The sequence below is a fragment of the Tiliqua scincoides genome, chromosome 10 (genome assembly GCF_035046505.1).
Source record: "Tiliqua scincoides isolate rTilSci1 chromosome 10, rTilSci1.hap2, whole genome shotgun sequence".
Lineage (NCBI taxonomy): Eukaryota > Metazoa > Chordata > Lepidosauria > Squamata > Scincidae > Tiliqua > Tiliqua scincoides.
The window spans coordinates 20,805,394-20,825,942 of NC_089830.1; the positions used below are offsets into that span (position 1 = coordinate 20,805,394).

A 20,549-nucleotide genomic window follows, 5' to 3' on the forward strand; every position below is an offset into this window, starting at 1 on the left:
ATTGTTTGCGCAAAAATGGAAATCTATAGATGTGCCAACTAAAGAAAATTTAATAGACAAAATTTATGAAGTAGCAGAAATGGAAGTCTTAACAGAAAGAATGAAAGAGATTCAGATAGAGTAAGAAAATATTGGAAGTTTTTTATGATTGGGTAGACAAATTTAGTTAGATAATATTGAGTGTTTCGTTAAAGTCAATTTTTTATACTGATAAATATGATAGCCTTTGTATTGATGATTATTGTGTTTTTTGTGTGTGTGTGTTAACTGAATGATGTATGTTGAAATCTAGGGCCAAACCCTTATGTGTAACCTGTGTTGTACCCACCCTAAGTAAACCTATTTCCTTTCCTGTATCTGTAATAAATAAATAAAATAAAATAAAAAAGATTTGCATATTTTCTCTTCTGTCATTTGCAGTTAATAACGTCTATATGAGAGCAAAGTGCTGATTTCTGGCCATCAGCTGCTTAATGATGTCACTTTCTGCTTGATGACATCATTTCTGGCCCTCAGCAGGCATCCTGAAAGCTAATTTCAGTCCTCTGTATGAGTTTGACACCCCTGATGTAGACTGTGATTGGTTCAGTGGAGCAGGGAAGGGAGGGACTGTGTAAGTGCATGAAACTGACAAATCAAGGCTCTGCTATATGTCAATGACGCTGCTGTAATAAGGACCGCCCAGTTTTTGTAGAGGAAGAAACCAGGAAAAGGAACCAAGATTTCAGATTGGCAACCGGCATGAGAGAGAGGCTGAATACAAAGGTGAGTAGGAGATCAGGCTGGGATGAAGAGAGAGTGGGTAAAAACATCTATTCTCAGCTAGAGGGGAGCCAGATTGCCCCTTTTAAGGGAGAGTTAGGGCAGCAAAAGAAAATATTTCTTCACCCAGCATGTAATGCACGTGCTCTGCAGAAGCGCGTGTGGCTTCTGGGAACCAAGTGCCTTGGGACAAAGTGCCAGAGTAAGGCACAGTGGGTTTAGCATCTGTGCAAGGAGAAGGAGAAGGCAAGTGGACCCTCTGAGTTTTGGAGAGAGAGAGGGAGGACTCTCTGAGTTGTGAAGAGGAGAAGGAGGAAGAGAAGGAGAAGGTAAGTATACTTCTTCTAACTCTTTGTCTTTCTAACCTTAAACCAACATTGAAATTTAACTTTACCTAAGCTTTACCTAAGTTAGCACCTAATCTAACCTGAGGGAGGGATTCTAAAGTCCAGTAAGTTGGGGCACAATAATTTGGTTTCTAAAGTCCAGCAAGTTGGGGCACAGGAGCTAGGGTGCCAGGGTATGGCACAGTGAGTTTAGCATCTGTGTATGTTCAGCAGCAGGGTGAGGAAGCCAGGGACCCAGATACTACCCTTCTCTTCCCTTGAGAAGAGGGGCAGCAAACCAGTGTAGGGTTTTTAAGTACCCCTAAACAAAAACAAAAAAAAATGCAGTCAGGCAGCTAGCAGCAGGGTGGAGGCTATCCAGTGTTTTGCATCAAATGCAACATGTATGACTATATGCCTCTGGGGCATAAGTCAAGGGTTTGTTCTCGGTGCAAGGAGCTCCAGGGACTCAGGGAATGTGTCTGCTCCCTTGAAGACTTGGTGGTCGACCTGGAGAAGCAGAGGCAGGCAGAGAAGGACTGTGGGGAGCACGATCAGGCTTCGTCCCACCCTCAGGCATGCAGCTCCTCAGCTGCCCGGGTGGGAAGTCTTGGGGCTGGAGGACGTCATCCTGGAGAGGAGGGAAACAATCCCCTAGGGGGGACCCCTTCTCCAGGGGATGGGCCCGTATCTGAACGCACTCAGGATACTCCTCAGCGGGAGGGGGTTTGGGGGCTTCTTGTAGTGGGGGTTTTGATGATCAGAAACATAGAGAGGGGGGTTTGTGACGGATGTGAGACCGCATGGCGACTTGCCTGCCTGGTGCGAAGGTTGTGGGCATCACTTCTCATCTAGACAGGCTGGTAGATAGTGCTGGGGAGGAGGTAGTGGTTGTGGTGCATGTCGGTACCAACGATGTGGGCAAGTGTAGCCAGGAGGTCCTGGAGGCCAAATTTAGGCTATTAAGTAGGAAGCTGAAAGCCAAGACCTCAAAGGTAGTGTTCTCAGAAGTGCCAAATGTTCCATGCGCAGGGCCAGCTAGGCAGGCAGAGATGAGGGGTCTCAATGCGTGGATGAGACGGTGGTGTAGGGAGGAGGGGTTTAGATTCATTAGGCACTGGGGAACATTTTGGGTGAAGCGGGGCCTGTACAAGAGGGACGGGCTTCACTTGAACCAGAATGAAACCAGATTGCTGGCGCATAACATTAAAAAGGTGGCAGAGCAGCTTTTAAACTGATCCTTGGGGGACAGCTGACAGGAGCTTTCAGTGGGATCACACACTCAGTGTGTGGGATTGTGATATCCCCTAATCAGTGGGATACCACAATCCCAGGCTATATACTATACAGGAGGGACAGGGAGGGGTGTGTTGGAGGTGGGTGGCCGTTTATGGTAAAGAAGGGGTAGAATCCAGCAAAGTAGAAATTGAAGGCGGGTCTGACTCCACCGTAGAATCTCTGTGGGTTAAATTAACAGGCCTGAGGAGTGATGTAATACTGGGGGCGTACTATCGTCCTCCAGACCAGAAACCTGAAGGGGATCTTGAAATGAGGAAACAGATCAGGGAGGGACAGGGTTGTAATCATGGGGGACTTCAAACATCCTCACATTGACTGGGTCAATTTGTGCTCTGGTCACGAAAAGGAGACCAGATTTCTTGAAATGTTAAATGACTATGCCTTAGAGCAGCTAGTCATGGAAGCCACCAGAGGACAGGTAACTCTGGATTTAATATTGTGCGGTACTCAGGACCTGGTTAGAGATGTCAATGTTACTGAGCCATTGGGGAACAGTGATCATGCTGCGATCCATTTTGACATGCATGTGGGGGGAAGAATACCGGGCAAATCTCTCACAAAAACCCTTGACTTCCTACGAGTGGACTTCCCTCAGATGAGGAGTCTGCTTAGAAGGAGGTTGAAAGGGAAGGTGAAAAGAGTCCAATCTCTCCAGCATGCATGGAGGTTGCTTAAAACAAAAAATGTAAGAAGGTGATACGGGAGGCCAAGTGAGACTATGAGGAGCACATGGCCAGCAACATTAAGGGGAATAATAAAAGCTTCTTCAAATATGTTAGAAGCAGGAAACCCGCCAGAGAAGTGGTTGGCCCTCTGGATGGTGAGGGAGGGAAAGGGGAGATAAAAGTAGACTTGGCAGAGAAATTGAATGAGTTCTTTGCATCTTTCTTCATGGCAGAAGACTTTGGGCAGATACCGCTGTCCGAACGGCCCCTCCTGACCACGGAATTAAGTCAAATAGAGGTTAAAAGAGAAGATATTTCAGACCTCATTGATAAATTAAAGATCAATAAGTTACGGGGCCCTGATGGCATCCACGCAAGAGTTATTAAGGAATTGAAGAATGAAGTTGCTGATCTCTTGACTAAAATATGCAACTTGTCCCTCAAAACGGCCACGGTGCCAGAGGATTGGAGGATAGCAAATGCCACACATTTTTAAAAAGGGAAGGAAGGGGGACCCAGGAAACTATAGGCCAGTCAGCCTAACATCTATACCAGGTAAGATGGTGGAATGCCTCATCAAAAATAGAATCTCAAAACACATAGACAAACAAGTCTTGCTGAGGGAGAGTCAGCATGGCTTCTGTAAGAGTAAGTCTTGCCTCACAAACCTTTTAGAATTCTTTGAAAAGGTCAGCAGGCATGGGAATGTGGGAGATCCCGTGGACATTATATATCTGGACTTTCAGAAGGCGTTTGACAGGGTCCCTCACCAAAGGCTGCTGAAGAATCTCCACAGTCAGGGAATTAGAAGATAGGTCCTTTCATGGATTGAGAACTGGTTGAAAACCAGGAAACAGAGTGGGTGTCAATGGACAATTTTCACAATGGCGTGAGGTGAAAAGCAGTGTGCCCCAAGGATCTGTCCTGGGACCGGTGCTTTTCAACCTCTTCATAAATGACCTGGAGACAGGGGTGAGCAGGGAGGTGGCTAAATTTGCAGACGACACCAAACTTTTCTGAGTGGTGAAGACCAGAAGTGATTGTGAGGAGCTCCAGAAGGATCTCTCCAGACTGGCAGATTGGGCAGCGAAATGACAGATGCGTTTCTGTTGGGTTTGCGCATACCACCTGACACAAAATGAGTCACAGATTGAATGTGCCTGTCATAGTCAGCCCTGAAGCTTTGAGGCAGCTGGAGTGGAAATGCCCAAAGGCCCAGCCATGTGGGATCAGTTCCCCTTTCTGACCAGTGTTTGACTTGCCAGCCCCATAGAGCCAGTCAAGCATCACCAGAGCTGTCCTGACTCACCTTCTGGCCTTGCTGTTCTTGGAATGGACACCTGATGACTACTCCTACCTACAACCAACCCCACCCCCACATGCAACCTGCCAGAATGAAAACCCTAACACAAAAAAACCCAACACCCAATTACAGTCTGGGGTAGGCAACAAAACTACCAGCTACAGGCAGAATTACTCCTGCTGGGGACAAAGGGTTTTTTTTCCACTTACCTCCCCATGTACTGGCCTCCAGGGGGTGCAGGGAACCCCACAGACCCCTCTGTAGGTCTCCCCAAACCTTAGAAGTGGTTTTTGAACTTTTCTAAGTCTTGGAGAGTCCTGCAAGTCTGTGGGGTCTGTGGGGTTCGCTGCGGAGCTCTCCGCACCCCAGGAGACTGGCATAGGCAAAGGTAAGTGCAAAACGTCCCCCCCCCCGTTCCTGGTAGTGGCACAATCCTGCCTCACACCTGCCCCCTAAGGGGCTAGAATCAAGTATTTCCCAGGCCGGTGGGTCAAAACCCACCAGTTTGGTAACTACTGCTCTAGAGCAATCTGCATCGTTAGAATACTGACGATAAATTCTCAGAAATTGGCCATAAAGCAAATGATGTCTAAGACTAATCTGGGTGTTGGGAAAATCCCATTTCATAGCACTGGAAGGAGCTACTGGGGAAGCAGCTGTTTGGATCCACCGAACCAATGGCCCATTCCAAGTTACACAAAGAAAAGTGTTTGAATAATACCTAAAAATGTCATCTCCTGACTTTTCCTTCTTCCCCTTTTGAACTCATGTCTTTGCAGTTTCTCAATGTCGTCGTATTTCACCCACAAGGGGGTCCTTTTCCCTGGATCAAGCATTTTCACAGTAGAACATTTAAACTATGTGGAAGATGATTTCCAGCTGATGGACGATGATGTTGTGAGCGTCGTTTACCCCAAATCAGGTAGGAAAGAGAATGCATGGAGTGCGAGAGACGCAGAGGATGTTCACCAAAAGAAGGAGAAGGTCCCTCCATGTTTTATAGGCAGAATTACTGATGTCAAAATGTGGATGGGATGAAAATGACTCAACCAGGAGAACTGGTTATGAACTCCTTATTATTTAAGGGGTGCTGATCTATGATATCTCTTCAGTGTTTGCTGATTTGCTTTCAGTTCATGTGATTGGAAATCTGTGATCTCTTCAAGAGGAGAAGATTACAATGAACTGATAGCAAATCAGCAAACACTGAAGAGATATCATTGATCAGCACCCCCTAAACCAGGGTTGTCCAAAGTTTTTGGCAGGAGGGCCACATCAGCTCTCTGACACTGTGTCAGGGGCCAGGGAAAAAAAGAATTAATTTACATTTAAAATATGAATAAATTTACATAAGTTTACATAAATGAATATATTAAAGATCAACTTATATGAATGAATGAAGGTCTTGCAACAGCTCAAGGCCTATAAAAGGCCTTGCACAAAGCAAGGCTGGCCTTTCCTTTGCTGTTGCTACTGCATCACAGATGTGAAACAACAAGCAGTGGAGGGAGCCCTCATCCCACAGCTCATGCGAGAGGTCAAACAGTCGCCCTCATGCTGAGAGCAGTTGCATCTGGCCAGTGTGGGCTCCAAAAAATCTCTAGAGGGCCAGAGGCTCATTGGAGACTGGGGGCTCCCTGAGGGCCGCATTGAGAGGCCTCAAGGGCCACAAGTGGCCCCAGGGCCAGGGTTTGGGCACCCCTGCCCTAAACCATAATGAGTTTTCTTATTTAGAAGATATCTATACAGCCTTTCTTCAGAGTAGATGTCTGGGTTGTATTCTAAGAGAATTAACTATGAGTATGTTCTAGTGCAGGGGTACCTAAACTCTGGCCCGGGGAACATTTGGAACCTTCAGGGACCCCCAAACCAGCCCGCGAGGAGCCCCAAGTCTCCAATGAGCCTCTGGCCCACCAGATTTGCTAGAGCCCCTGCTGTTCTGATGCAACTGCACTCAGCATGAGGGCCAACTGCTCGACCTCTCGTTCAAGCTATGGACCAAGGGCTCCCTCCACTGCTTGCTGTTTCACATCTGTGAAACAGCAGTGACAGCAAAGGAAAGGCCAGCCTTACTTTGCACAAGGCCTTTTACAGGCTTTGGGCTATCAGGAGACCTTCATTCATTCATATAAGTTCCATCTCTAATATATCCATTTATGTAAATTTATTCAAATTTTAAACGTAAATTAATTCTTTTTTCTCCCGGCCCCCACCACACTGTCAGAACAATGATGTGGCCCTCCTGCCAAAAAGATTGGACACCCCTGTAGTGTAGAAATCAATAGTCCTAGTTTCCTGCAAGTTGTGAAATTCCATTCTTTCATTCACAGAGCATCATGGGCTTTATAGTACTGAAAGAAAACAAAGCAAGGAAGCTTGATTCTGTTTTCAGCAGCAGAAGTCTGGAGAACATAAGGAAAATGTTTGTACCATTGGCAGGAGCAAGCTCAGATGACAGACAGTGGGAAATACTCAGAGGAAATGTGGTAAATAGACCAGGCACCACTAAACGTGGTGCCTGTGATAGAATAGATCTGGTTATATATCTTGGAAAATGAAAGGGGTGTAGCTTATTTTCTCAAGGATGGAATTCTACCCAAACACAAAGGTGTTTTGTTGAGCAAATTGTAGGATTGGAATTCTCCAAAACAGGAGAGGACACAAGCTCACCAAGTCATGTGTGTATATCTTCAGATCTCCCAAGTCTCAAACTACTTGCTCTGTGGAACTCCTTGCCCCAGGATGTGGTGATGGCATCTGGTCAAGATGCCTTTAAAAGCGGATTGGACAAATTTCTGGAGGGAAAAGGAGAGAAAAGGAAATTTCTGGTGGAAATTTTCTGGAGGAAAAAGGACAAATTTTGGAGGTTGTTTGATTTTCTCTGTAAACCGCTTTGTGAACTTTCTGTTGAAAAGCGGTATATAAATACTGTTAATTGTAATAATAATAATAATCCATCACGGGTTACAAGCCATGATGTGCATATGCAACGTCCTGATTTTAGAAATGGGCTATGTCAGAAGGCCAGATGCAAGAGAGGGCACCAGGATGAGGTCTCATGTTATCTGGTGTGCTCCCTGGGGCATTTGGTGGGCCGCTGTGAGATACAGGAAGCTGGACTAGATGGGCCTATGGCCTGATTCAGTGGGGCTGTTCTTATGTTCTTATCATCCTTGCCCCAGGATGTAGTGATGGCATCTGGCCTGGATGCCTTTAAAAGGGGATTGGACATGTTTCTGGAGGAAAAATCCATTACGGGGTACAAGCCATGATGTGTATGCGCAACCTCCTGATTTTAGACATGGGCTATGTCAGAATGCCAGATGCAAGGGAGGGCACCAGGATGCAGGTCTCTTGTTGTCTTGTGAGCTCCCTGGGCAGCAATCCCTCCCGTCACCAGGAGCCCCAGCAATGTGGAAATAATGGAGAAGGTGATAATAGCTGACATTTAGCCTTCTTTCACGGGCTCAGGGGGAAGGGAGGAGGGAAGCCTGCAGAGAGGATGACTGATGGATTGTCAGCCGGCTGCCCTCTCTGGCTTTATTAAACAACTGTTTTCCTTTAATTTAAAGGGCCCTTCTCATCAGCTTTGAGATAGAAAAATCTGTGGATACTTAGGTTATACCTGTAATCTCTTGCATGACTGTCTCTCTGCAACAGTAAAAAGCAGTTTTTTAAACTGTGATTTTAAAGGGGGAATGGATTTTAAATGAATTTCCCCTTCTCCAGTGATCAGCACATTTACAGGGGCCGTTCCTGTTGAGTCAAATCCGTGTTTAAAAAATTTGTGTCTAACAAGGCTGGACCTGTAATTGTTGGATGGCGCCCAAAATGTGAGGCATGTGTATAGGCCAACAAGATCGGCTGGAGAAGAAGGGTCAACCCCATAACACCCTGAACTTCCTCCTAGGTACTCACTGGATGGGAGAAATCTTGAGCTTAATCCGGCAGGATGGGGACCCTACATGGGCACGTAGCGTGTTAATGTGGAAACGTATTCCCTGGATTGAGCATGCTGAGACCAAGGATATTGTCCTGAACTATGCTCCGCCGAGGTACATGAGCTCTCACCTTCCATTCCAGCTGTTCCCTAAATCCTTTCTCCACTCCAAGGCTAAGGTAAGCAAAAGCAAATCACAGAGAGGTCATGCCCCACATCGGAGCTTCCTATGAAGGGCAAAAGAGGTGAAAACTACCCACCCACATGGGAGACTTAAGGAATTCTGGGATGTGCTTCTAACTGCAAGATCTTGTTCAGTCTGACACAAGTTTTGAAGTGCCATCTTTATGGGTGTAGCTCAGTCACTGGTGCTTTGCCTTCTCCTCTTCGCTTCTCCATTTATCATCTAGTGTATTCTGCCAGCCCATTATTTCTGCTGATTGACCAGAAATGATGGTCCATTAACTAGGTATCCCTTGCTAATTGAGTAAGAGGCATTTTTTTCAAGTTGAAAAGTGGTATATAAATACTGTTAATAATAATAATAATAATAATAATAATAATAATTATTATTATTATTATTATTATTATTATTATTATTATTATTATTATTATTATTATTATTATTATTAGCCAACTCTTGGTTGAGATGAGATGTCAGCAGGCCTCACCATTTGAGGTGAAGCAGGTGGTGACCAAAGAAGGCTTGTGGCATCTTGTTTGTGGAACTCCTTTCCTAGGCAGGCTCAACTTGCTATCTTTTTTTTTTTGGGGGGGGGGGGGGTCACCAGGTGAAGGCCCTTCTATTCTCCCAGGATGTTCCTGTTGGGTTTGTGCTGTTGTTTTCCTTGATGCCTCAATGCTGTTAAGAGGGTTTTTGACTTTTACATTTTTATATGAGAAGTACGTTGCAAGGTGGTGCATAAAACATAAATGAAGTAAGGCTGCAATTCTAACCACACTTTCCTGAGAGTAAGCCCATGGAACAAAATAGGACTTACTTCTGAGTAGACTTGGTTAGGCTTGTGCCCTAAGTGAATAAAGAAACCAGAGTTTTCTCTCTTTGGTAGCACTCTGAGCAGGGATGATCCAAAACCTCTTGGTACCAGAGGCAACCTGCCAAATGCTGTACCCTAGTGTGGTGCCTTGCCAATCAAATGCTGGCCCCTCCAAAGAGTTGGTTTTGGGGGAATTAATGAATTACACAGCTCTGTTGGAAGAAGGGCTCAGATACTGGGTAACAAGCCAGTGTATTGCAGAAAAACCTCCTCCCTTAGGAAGGAGACTGAGAGGAGTGGCTTCACTCCAAATGTCATTTATTATAAAAATGGAAATATAGCATGCAAGGAAATATGGAAAATGCAACAAGGAACCAAAGCTCCGTTCTTGGATTGATCAAGATGATCAATCAAGGTGAAACTGGGGGAAACAGGATCTTCCTAAAACAAAGGTGTTTCTTAGGAGCAGTTGCATTTGTTTGAAAAATGGAAGGTAGGGAGAGGGTGCACCCTACCTGAAGGATGTTCCCTTTCTTGCCTCTCCTACAGGTTATCTACACTGTACGGAACCTCAAGGACGTGCTGGTCTCATCCTTCTATTTTCACAAAGTCTATAAATGTATGAGGGACCCCGGAACGATGCAAGACTTGCTTGATAATTTCTTGAGCGGGAACGGTAGGAAAACTCTCCATATATACAAACTCAGTTTAGACTGCCACACACACACTCTCCTGGGACAGACGCCGACAGTTCTGACCCACAGAAGATTGCTCTGAGACCCTGTTGGCCCCAAACTGGAATGGGAGTGATGGCCAAAGTCCTGAGAAGGCTCTCAACTCTTCCTTATCTATTACAGCTGCTCCTCCACCAAGCAGCTGAAGACCCACTTTTAACCCTCATAGGAATGCTGAGACGTTGCATCATACCCAAGGCCTTGCAGCAAGAGCCATGGCTGTGGAGAAGCTGTGGAGTCCAGCCTTCCTTGTTCCAATGGTCTTTTGACTAGGTCACAGCCCTGATCAATCTCTAGCTTCATCCACACCCTCTCTCACAGAACTGGAATTATCAATAGTGTTCTTGGGAAAGGGAAAAGGAACCACACTGGCTAAGCTGATCTTGGCGATGTTATAGCATGAGTCCCCGTTGGGTGTGGAGAGGGTGGGCCATCTCAACCCTCAACCCATCTCACCTGTCATGAGTAAGGCTATTGGCTACTCTCTATATTGCTCCCTCTGTTCTGCTCTTTCAGCAACCTGTGGCTGTTGGTTTGATCACGTGAAAGGCTGGCTGGCAATGAAAGACAAGCCAAATGTTCTCATCAACACCTATGAAGAGATGCAGCAGGTATGGCTCCCTCCTCAGTTATACTTCCACACCTGAAACTTCTCTGCTTAAGAGGTTTCTGCCTCTTCATTTAAAAAAAAAAAGTCACAGTTTGGGCAATATACAGAGTGAATGGAATATTGACTCATCAGTCCAGGTATGCTCTAGGGACAGTGTTTCTCCTTGTTTGTCCTCCACCATACCACTTCACATGGTTCACCTATTCGAAGTACCACTGGACGTAACTGGCTATGACATCATTGCCACTTACTTCTAGGTCGGGAGGCCAGATGTGACGCAACAAACACCTGAGTAAGAGGCTCAGCGTGGAGAGGAGGGCTTTTCAGAGTGTGGAAAAGAAGAGAACAAACAGAGTGTACCACTGTCTGTTGGATCACATTCCGGGTCTCGCTGCCTGGTGACAGGTGTCCAGGGGTCCATGAGTACCACCAGGCACCACTTCAAGCACCACTGATGGTACCTACACACTAGTTCAGAAGCACTGCTTGAGAACATGGTTGGCCAAACTTGCTTAATGTATGAGCCACCTGTGATAAACTTCAGATGTCTGAGAGCCTCAAGAAAGACGTTTGAGAGCCGCCATATTTAAGAAGCATTTAAATTCTTCATGGTGAGTAAATATATTTACTCACCATGAACATTAAACTTCATCCTCAGGTTTTAATCCAGTGGACTCTCAGTTTATACCTGGTCAATATTTATACAGCTTGAAAATTGTGTGTATATTAACAGTTATTGAGAAAGCAGCTCAGTCGATATATTCCCAAGATCTGGAAAAAAATGCAAGTGCCTTTCTAAGGTCTCTAGGAGACCTTCTGAGACCTTCACGCACTGCCTTCCTACACCTCAGACTACCACCTGGATGTGACAGGGGGTGCTAAAAAATTGTGTGTTCCCGGGCATAGCTAAAGCATCTGATGCCAAGGGCTGAGGGTTCAACACACATGGCAGCAGTCTTGCCAAATCCTTGCTGAAAAATTACTCCAATCTCCTCTTCAGGTGTCTAGTGGTCAACATGTGGGGTTTTTTAAGATTGTGAGCCCTTTTGGGACAGGGAGCCATTAGATATTTGATTTTCTCTGTAAACCACTTTGTGAACTTTTTGTTGAAAAGCGGTATATAAATACTGTTGTTGTTGTTTGTATTTATAGCCTCTGTTGTTTTCTTTTGTCATCCTCAGGATCTACGAGGCAGCGTGGAGAGGATCTGCCGTTTCCTTGGGAAGGAGCTAACCAGCCAGCAAATAGACTCGGTGGTGGAAAATGCCTCCTTTGAGACAATGAAGGACAACAAGATGTCCAACTTCTCCCAAGCATCAGATGAAGATATGGACCACAGCAAAGGAAAGTTAATGAGAGAAGGTAAATGCTGAGTCATGGTGGTACATTGATGGTGTTTTTGTATGTGTGGAATGACTTGAGTTCAGATGGCAGGAAGTTGACAGAACTGTGACATAGATGAAACCTAGTGCTTGTTGAGGGCTTGCTGATTGAGGTTGCTTTCAGAGTACTTGCCTCTGGGGCAGATGTTCAAGGCTGAGAATATCCTCTTTGAGTTGACTGTCCTCTGTTCTGCTGCTGCAGGAAAGTCTGGCATCTGGAAGAACTACCTGACCGTGGCCCAGAATGAGCAATTTGACCGTGTTTATCAGGAGAAAATGAAAGGTGTGAACGTGACCTTCCCATGGGACTGAAGAATGAGAGATGCCAAGCACCCTGCAATGGTTAACCAAGATGTACACTATGTGAACACTGTGGAAGTGCCCTCAATGTCAGTGAAACATCGTACCACCAGATGTGGCCGATATCGCTTGCCACCTTGGCAGTGATGGTGGGCTCCAGCCTTCTCCGCTCCCAAATTTAGGAGCAACAGGAATGGGCTGAGATTGTCCCATCAGTTGCACAGTGACCCCTTTCCCCAAACCTGTGTTGTGAGAACACTGATGAATGGAGCAGAAGAGGAAGTGTGAAGCAGAGCTTAGGCTAGAGAATCTCTGCCCCTCTAGTATACCAATCTCTTCTCCTCCACATCTGTTCTGTTGGCTTCTTTAATTCAGGAAGGAAAATGAGGATCGATGACTGGCACTCCAAACCATTTTACAGCCCAATCCTAACCAACTTTCCAGCAGAGATGCAGCTGCAATGCAGCCCCAGGGGAAGGGGGAAAAAAATGTTCCCTTACCTTGAGCAGGCCTCCATGACTGTACCCCCACCACCCTTAGCAGCGCATACCCTGATGGCACTTCTGCATCGACTCTAGAAAGTTGGTTAGGATTGGGCTGTTAGTTGCCAGAAAATCTTCGGTTGGCCTTGACCGTAACGTTAGCTTGGCGATGAAGGTGCTCCAATATTGTGAACTTGGGATTGGCCCAAGACCTTCTGGTGCCCAAGGAAGAACCAACTACACCCCCAATACATTTTGGGCAGATAAGCAGATTTAAAAAATAACTTTTTTTCTTAAGTAAAAAAGTTACTGGAATTGATTTATAGAGTTTGATTGCAAGTGAAGTGGTTGATGATGTTAAAATTATTTTCAGTAGTCAAAGACAATTACATTGAGATTTTGTTTAACCTTTGCCTGAATAATGCAAATAAAACACCTGAAAAGCTTTGTTTTGGCCCTTCCTGTTTGAATCGTAAGGTGGTTTTTGTCTTTGTGTTTTGTGTAGTTTTTGGTAATGTAGTTGGGTTGCATCTCTTAGATGTGGCTGGAATGGCATGATCTGACTCTGCATGACTTGAATCTAGAACAGTTCAGAATTGTTCTGGGACTATTCAGCTGATTTTTTTTTTTCAGTTACTAACTTGGAATCCTTTTTAATTATGTTTTTTATATTGTTATTTTCTGTCTTGCAATCCCATTTGAGCCACCCAATGGACTTGGGAAAGCTGGTTAATCATTCCTTAAACATGATTTCTTCGATGCAGCAACTTCGATGCACATGCCTGATGTTGGAAGCTAAGCAGGGTCAGGCCTGGTTAGTACTTGGATGGGAGACTGCCAGGGAATCCTGGGTGCTGTAGGCTTATACCATAGTCTTTCAAGACTGAAGGTTGCCAACAGTTCCTTAAACAAATACATAAAACTGATTTCATGTGTTGGGCAGCCCAATCCTGAGCTGCTCAGTGCGCTGGACTGCAGCAGTTCCAAAAAGGCTGCATCTGGCATGCCCCAGGCAGCCGACGCTGCCTCCTCAGGAGATGGGGTCTTTGGTCCCCTTCCCCCAGGTAACGCGAGTGGCCCTGCAATGGGACTACTTGGTTCTGTTGCGACCCAAGGGTCGGCGTAGAATTAAGAGCCTCTGTGTCAGGCGGGCTCAGGATGCAGTGGAGTGAAGCTTCACCGGTCCTGCCTCCCTCCCTTCAACTAGGTCCAACCTAGTTTTAGGGGAATTAATGAATTGCACAGCTCTGTTGGAAGAAGGGCTTGGCTACTGGGTAACAAGCCAGCGTACTGCAGAAGGTCAGGAAAGAGACTGGGAGGGGTGGCTTCACTCAAAAGGTCATTTATTATAAATGAATGAAGATGGAAATATTTGTATTGGCAACCTTCAGTCTCGAAAGACTCTGGTATCGCACTCTGAAAGGTGGTTCTGGCACAGCGTCTAGTGTGGCTGAAAAGGCCAATCCGGGAGTGACAATCCCTTCCACACCGGGAGCAAGTGCAGTCTGTCCCTGGTCTGTCTCCCTGGCTATGGGCCTTCCTTCTTTGCCTCTTAGCCTCAGACTGTTGGCAAAGTGTCTCTTCAAACTGGGAAAGGCCATGCTGCACAGCCTGCCTCCAAGCGGGCCGCTCAGAGGCCAGGGTTTCCCACCTATCGAGGTCCACTCCTAAGGCCTTCAGATCCCTCTTGCAGATGTCCTTGTATTGCAGCTGTGGTCTACCTGTAGGGCGCTTTCCTTGCACGAGTTCTCCATAGAGGAGATCCTTTGGGATCCGGCCATCATCCATTCTCACGACATGACCGAGCCAACGCAGGCGTCTCTGTTTCAGCAGTGCATACACACTGGGGATTCCAGCTCATTCCAGGGCTGTGTTGTTTGGAACTTTGTCCTGCCTGGTGATGCCGAGGATGCGTCGGAGGCAGCGCATGTGGAAAGCGCTCAGTTTCCTCTCCTGTTGTGAGCGAAATATGTTGTGATGTTAATATAGCATGCAAGGAAATATGGAAAATGCAACACGGGACCAAAGCTCCGTTCTTGGATTGATGATTCATCAACCATGATGAAAGTGGGGGGAAAGGGGGTCTTCGTTTGATCAGCTTTTGATATCTCACAATTTCCTAAAACATTGGCATTTCTGAGGAACTGTTGCCTGTTGTTTGAAAGATGGCAGACAGGGGGAGGGTGCACCCTGCTTAAAGGATGTTCCTGCTCCTGCCTCTCCTACAGATTATCTACACTGTACAGAACCCTAAGGATACACTGGTCTCATCCTACTATTCCTGCAAAGCCCTTAAATTTTCAAAGGGTCCTGGAGCAATGCAAGACTTCCTCCATATATACAAACTCAGCCCTCTCACTGCCACACACATCCCCTCCCCCGGTGACCCACAGAACTGTTTTGAAAACCTTTGTTGACCCTGAGAAAATTTTGGGAATGGGAGTCAGGAGCAAAGTTCTGAGAATGCTGTGTTCTTTCATGTATCTGTTAAATCTGTGCCGGGCTCTCCAAGAAGCAGAACAGCTCCTATTGCCCCTCTTTACCCTCATAAGAACCCTGTGAGACATCATGTCATACCCCAGGCTTTAGAGCAGTAGATCCCAAAATGTTTAGCACTGGAACACACTTTTTAACAACACACTGTCAAGACCCATCTAGGGTTACGAGACTTGTTAAAAAAAGGAGCTCTAAAATGAAATAATAGCTCTATTTATATATTTAGAAATCATATTTTTATTTTATTAAATAAATCAAATTTTTAATTCTTTATTTACCAGAAGCTCGATCCATTCCTCGTAATAAGGCAGCCCTAATGTTTAGAATCCTTGGCAGATTTGAGTCTTACAAGAGCATACTCATTGATAAAAGACAAGCTTTTAGCATTTGAATTTAATTATTTAAGTATTAATCTTAACCCTATTTGTTCCCCTCTTTCTTTTGGCTTGGCCCCAACCTTTAATCATGTATCAAATTATTTTTATACATTAATCAATCCATTACATAGGCGAGCCTTTATGTTAGCTCGTTTTAACATCTTCCCCTCGGCAGTTCATTCTGGCCGTTTTTTTAACATTCCACGGGAGAAAAGGCTCTGTCTCTTTTGTCATGAGTCACCTGATTTTTTGTTTCATATACTCTTTTTTTGTCCAGTTCATCTTGACATTCGTAATCATTATTTAAATTCTTGGATTTCTCCTGACCTAACCCCTTCTGATATTACCCTCTCTAGGTTCATGAGTGATGTTTGTGACTCTTTAACCGCAGCTGTTGCTGGTTATTTATCTGAGATTCTTAAAATAACGTTGTCAGAATTTAAATAATTCTGGTATCTTGTTTTTAAGTTGTTGGGTCGGTATGCAAGTTGTTGCGACAATTGTAAAATATGTCTTAATTGTGTTGTGTTGATATGCCAATAAAGGTTTCAGACAGACAGACAGCCCTAATGAACTTTAATGAATGCTGTCCTTCTTTTCCCATTTCTACCTAGGGAAAAAAAATGGTAAAACCTTCTGGATTTTATTGGGAAGTCTTTATTGAGGGCATCAACTAAGATACCTTTATCTCTTTATATCTACAGATGCTTGCAAAGTGCAGGGATTGAGCTCTTTCCAGGGCAATTAGTAGTTATCTTGCAAACTGCAGAAGCCGAGCTCTTTGCTGGGCAATAAGCTTCCACAATTTGCAAGATAGCTGCCAATTGCCCTGCAAAGAGCTCAGCTCCTCCAGTTTGCAAGGTAGCTACTAGTTCCTCTCAAACAGCTCAGCGAATTTGTTAGATATTTGCAAGATGATTTTGCAAGACAGAAACTACAGGAGACGAGCTGTTTGCCAGGCAATTTGCAGAGATCTGATTTTTCAGTAGCCTCAGAGCTTTGAGGTATTAGCTATCTGATCTTGTACCTACATTGACTTAGACTCAGAAACCTTTATTGGCATCACAGACAACAAATACAACATACAAACAATAAAAGCAACTGACAAATAACCTATAAAATAACCAGCAATCGTACATCTTTCCATTCATACAGAAATTCCCACAACATCCATAAATTCCCGGTATGCAGTTTCTCAACAATCATGACTCTTATATATTATAAAGATCATGCAAATATCTGCGCCTACTAAAAATCAAAGGTATTTAGCAGCCATGCAAATGCGATCTTGTTCTCTTCCTTCTAACAGAAAACACGCCATGTCCTGCCCCTCCCACCCTAGCAGGATAGCTATCTATTCCAGACACTGTTGTTGCAGATTATTATATAAGCATGTAGACATCATATGTGCCAGAGTCTCAACAGTCCGATTATCACAAGGACATGATCTTCCACTTCTCTCCATTCCCAAAAATCTGCCCCATAGATGATTAGATGGAAAATATTAAATCTAGCTATAGTAAAGGCTCAGCGTTCCTGGGGATTAGTCAAACAGTGTATATAATTGGAGCTTGGTTCTTGCCCCCAAGAAAGATGAAAAAGGGGCAAACAGGTTTTTCTAGCTGCTGCTGTAAGCTCTTGTTTTTCTATATCCCACAATCTAATCCTTACCATTTTATATGCAGACATTAGACCTATCAGATCACCTGAAAGTCCTAGGGCGCAAGCCTAATTTATCCTTGCCAAGTCCCCAGCTCTGGCCCAGGAGTTTTGTGAGTGGGCTAGGCCAGCACACGGAGGCTGAATTCAGCCTCCGCACCAATGGAGGGACCGAGCCTTGCATTGGCAGAGCTTGGTCATCGCAAGGCTATGCATTGGGTGAGGAGGAGGCAGGGAAGAGGTGGGAGGAAGGCATTCTGGGGCAGGGGGAAAATGGGAAGTGTGGTCCCGAGGGCAGGCGGGTGGGAGGCGGGGCTGGGACCTGGCACTTATGCTGGATCCCAACCCTGTTCCCCAATCAGCCACTCCGCTCTCTCTTGAAGCCGCTCCTCTCTCCTCAGACTTGCACCACTGAAGGAGGTAGCGCACGTCTGAGAAGACCCGTAGTGGCTGCAGTGGTTTATCCAGGGGTAAGAGGAAGAGTTTCCCCTTACCTTTGGCTGAGCCACTTTGCAACCCTGTCTTGAGCTGGATACAATGCATGCCTCCTGGCTTGCCTGTTCCAGCGCAAGACAGGATTGCGCTGCTAATTTTCGTATTTTTTTTAGAAGTAGGCTACGTCGGAATGCCAGATGCAGGGGAGGGCACAGGGACGCAGGTTGTGTCTGTTGCCTTGTGTGCTCTCCTCTTGGAGAGCTTCTTGGAAGCCTTTGCCTATTTTCATTCTACATGCACTGTCGGCAACTCTGAGGTTACCCAATGCCTCTGTCCTCAGGGTCAGATGGAGCAACCATGTGGGTTGTGATTGGTGCAATGGAGGTGGGGAGGTAGTGGATACTGTAACCGACAAATAAGTGCTCTGCTGTTTGTCAAGGACACTGTTGAATAAAAACTGCCCAGTTTTCCCAGAGGAGTTTCCCAGAGAGTCTTCCCAGCAGGGAAAGGAGCAAAGATTACAGATTGGCAGGTGCAGTGAGGGAGAGGTTCAGTTCAAAGGTGAGTAGGGGATCAGGCTGGGATGTGGGTAAAAACATTTATTCTCAGATGGAAGGGGGGCCAGATTGCCCACTTTTCAAAGTTGTTTCTCCCTTTCTATTCAAAACTTCACAATCCCCACACCTCTCCCCAAAGTATAAGGTCGCCCTTTCGATACCAAACCGTCCTCCTTTCTGGACAACATGATCTAGAACCTTGGAGGGTTTCACTGATTGAGGGTTAAGGCAGTGCGCCAATAGGCAGGAGCCTTTGGTCAGTGCCAAATCGGAGCATTCTCTGAGGCCAACCCTGCCCCATATGTAAAGATGGGAGAAAATGGTGAACACATGACTCCACTTTCTGCACTTCTCATTTTTGCAAACCAACCAATCAACTAACCAACCCCAAATCTGCAAAAAAAAGTAAAACTGCTTTATTTGGTTTTTATTTATTATTTAATGTGGGGGGAGAGTGCACGAATAATGACTGTGGTTGCTGACACTATAACACCTACGTCACCTACCTGGTACCCTTCTAAAGTGATTTTAAGTGATAATTAGGATGTAAATTTTGAAAAGAAACACATAGCACCACTTCCTGCGCTCCACACTTTTGGAAAACACTGAAATCTGCGAAAAAGGAAACGGTTCCTCCTTCTTTTGTATCAGTGGTTCTCATTCCTTTAGCACCAGGTCCCACTTTTTAGAATGAGAATCTGTCAGGACCCACCGGAAGTTCCCCTTTCTGATCGGGGTTTAGTCTGCCAGCCCTATAGAACCAGTCAAGCATCACCAGAGCTGTCCTGGCTGAACTTTAGACCTTGCTGTCCTCAGAATGGACATCTGATGACTACTCCTACCTACCCCCCCGCCACCTGCCTAAGTGACCTGAAAAAATGACAACCCTAACACCAAAAACCCAACACCCAATTACAGTCTGGTGTAGGCAACAAAACTACCAGTTACAGGCAGATTTACTGCAGCTGGGGACAGAGGGTTTTTTCCCCCCACTTACTTCCCCCCGTGTCAGCCTCCAGGGGGTGCAGGGCACCCCGCAGTCACCTCTGTAGTTCTCCCCAAACCTTAGAAGTGGTTTCCGAACATTATTTTTAACTTGGAGAGTCCTGCAGAGGGGTCTGTGGGCTCCCTGTGGGGCTCTCCGCACCCCTCGGAGACTGGCATAGGTGAAGGTAAGTGCAAAACTTCCCCCCTCTGTCCAGTTAGTGGCACGATCCTGCCTCACACCTGCCCCCTAAAGGGCTAGAATCAAGACCCACCAGTTTGGGAACTACTGCTCTAGAACTACTGCATCGTTAGAATGCTGACCATAAACTCTCAGAAAGTGGTCATAAGGCAAATGATGTCTAAGACTAATCTGGGTGTTGGGAAAAGCCCATTTCATAGCACTGGAAGGTGCTACTGGGGAAGCAGGTGTTTGGATCCACCAAACTAATGGCCCATTCCAAGGTACACAAGGATATTGAATTTCAAAATCTTAGTAAACAGGCAACAAAGGTTTGCTCGCCCTTATATCATTCCATCTTATGCCAGTTTGGGAAAATGGCAACTTATCTTTTTTCACTGACAGACCCCACAGATCATGCCATAACCCTGGCAAGGTTCAACATTATTCCTTCAAGGGTGACAGCTGGGAGATATAGTAAGATCCCCTATCAAGACGTCTTTGCCCTTGTAACATGGGGTCGGTTGAATCTCTTCCACATATATTTTTCTACTGTCCTTGGCATAATAATGCCCACTCCACCTATCTAATGCCCATCCTGGTTAATAGGGTGGGTCTTCCAGATATGGTAAAAATTAAGCAGTTATTAAATGATTGCTCATCCTCAGAGTTGAAAACGGTTTCAAAATTCTTGATGGCGGTGATAAGCCATAATGACTGAATGATGTTTTCAGTCCTATAACCGAGAGGGTGGTAGTCTATCTGTAGCTGTTGGTGGCAGGTAGATCCATGAGAGGCTATCCAGTATATTCAATATGTTAGGCCACTATATTCTACATGGGATAAATATACCTGATTTATTTAGATGCTATGTATACTTATATATCATAGGCTTATACTCACTACTGTTGTGTGGTTGTGTTTGTGTGTGTTATGTATGCCAATAAAGTTTTTATCCAAAGAAAAGACACAAAGAAAACTGTTTGAATAATACTTAAAAATGTCATCTCCTGACTTTTCCTTCTTCCCCTTTTGAACTCATGTCTTTGCAGTTTCTCA

The 20,549-nt window shown here is 45.3% G+C and overlaps 1 protein-coding gene across 2 annotated transcripts; it reads left to right on the forward strand.

Moving 5' to 3' along the window:
* Nucleotides 1-694: 694 nt before the first annotated feature.
* On the forward strand, nt 695-13,249 carry LOC136661310 (sulfotransferase 2B1-like). 2 transcript variants are annotated; one of them, XM_066638438.1, is made up of 7 exons: nt 695-765; nt 5,135-5,277; nt 8,266-8,474; nt 9,843-9,969; nt 10,544-10,638; nt 11,819-11,999; nt 12,222-13,249. In XM_066638438.1, exons 2-7 carry the CDS (start codon nt 5,142-5,144, stop codon nt 12,329-12,331), a joined length of 858 nt encoding a protein of 285 aa, XP_066494535.1. In that variant the 5' UTR covers nt 695-765; nt 5,135-5,141; the 3' UTR covers nt 12,332-13,249. The 2 variants fall into 2 exon arrangements, with proteins under 2 accessions (XP_066494535.1, XP_066494536.1); XM_066638439.1 differs by lacking the exon at nt 695-765 and adding an exon at nt 3,527-3,607.
* The last annotated feature ends 7,300 nt before the right edge of the window (nt 13,250-20,549 follow it).

Bases quoted from the DNA above. Each gene is read 5' to 3' on its own strand.
- LOC136661310 (XM_066638438.1), top strand. From the start codon at position 5,142: ATGTCGTCGTATTTCACCCACAAGGGGGTCCTTTTCCCTGGATCAAGC. The intron at 9,970-10,543 runs GTAGGAAAACTC...CTGCTCTTTCAG, and splicing joins TAATTTCTTGAGCGGGAACG to CAACCTGTGGCTGTTGGTTT. The intron at 10,639-11,818 runs GTATGGCTCCCT...TGTCATCCTCAG, and splicing joins CCTATGAAGAGATGCAGCAG to GATCTACGAGGCAGCGTGGA.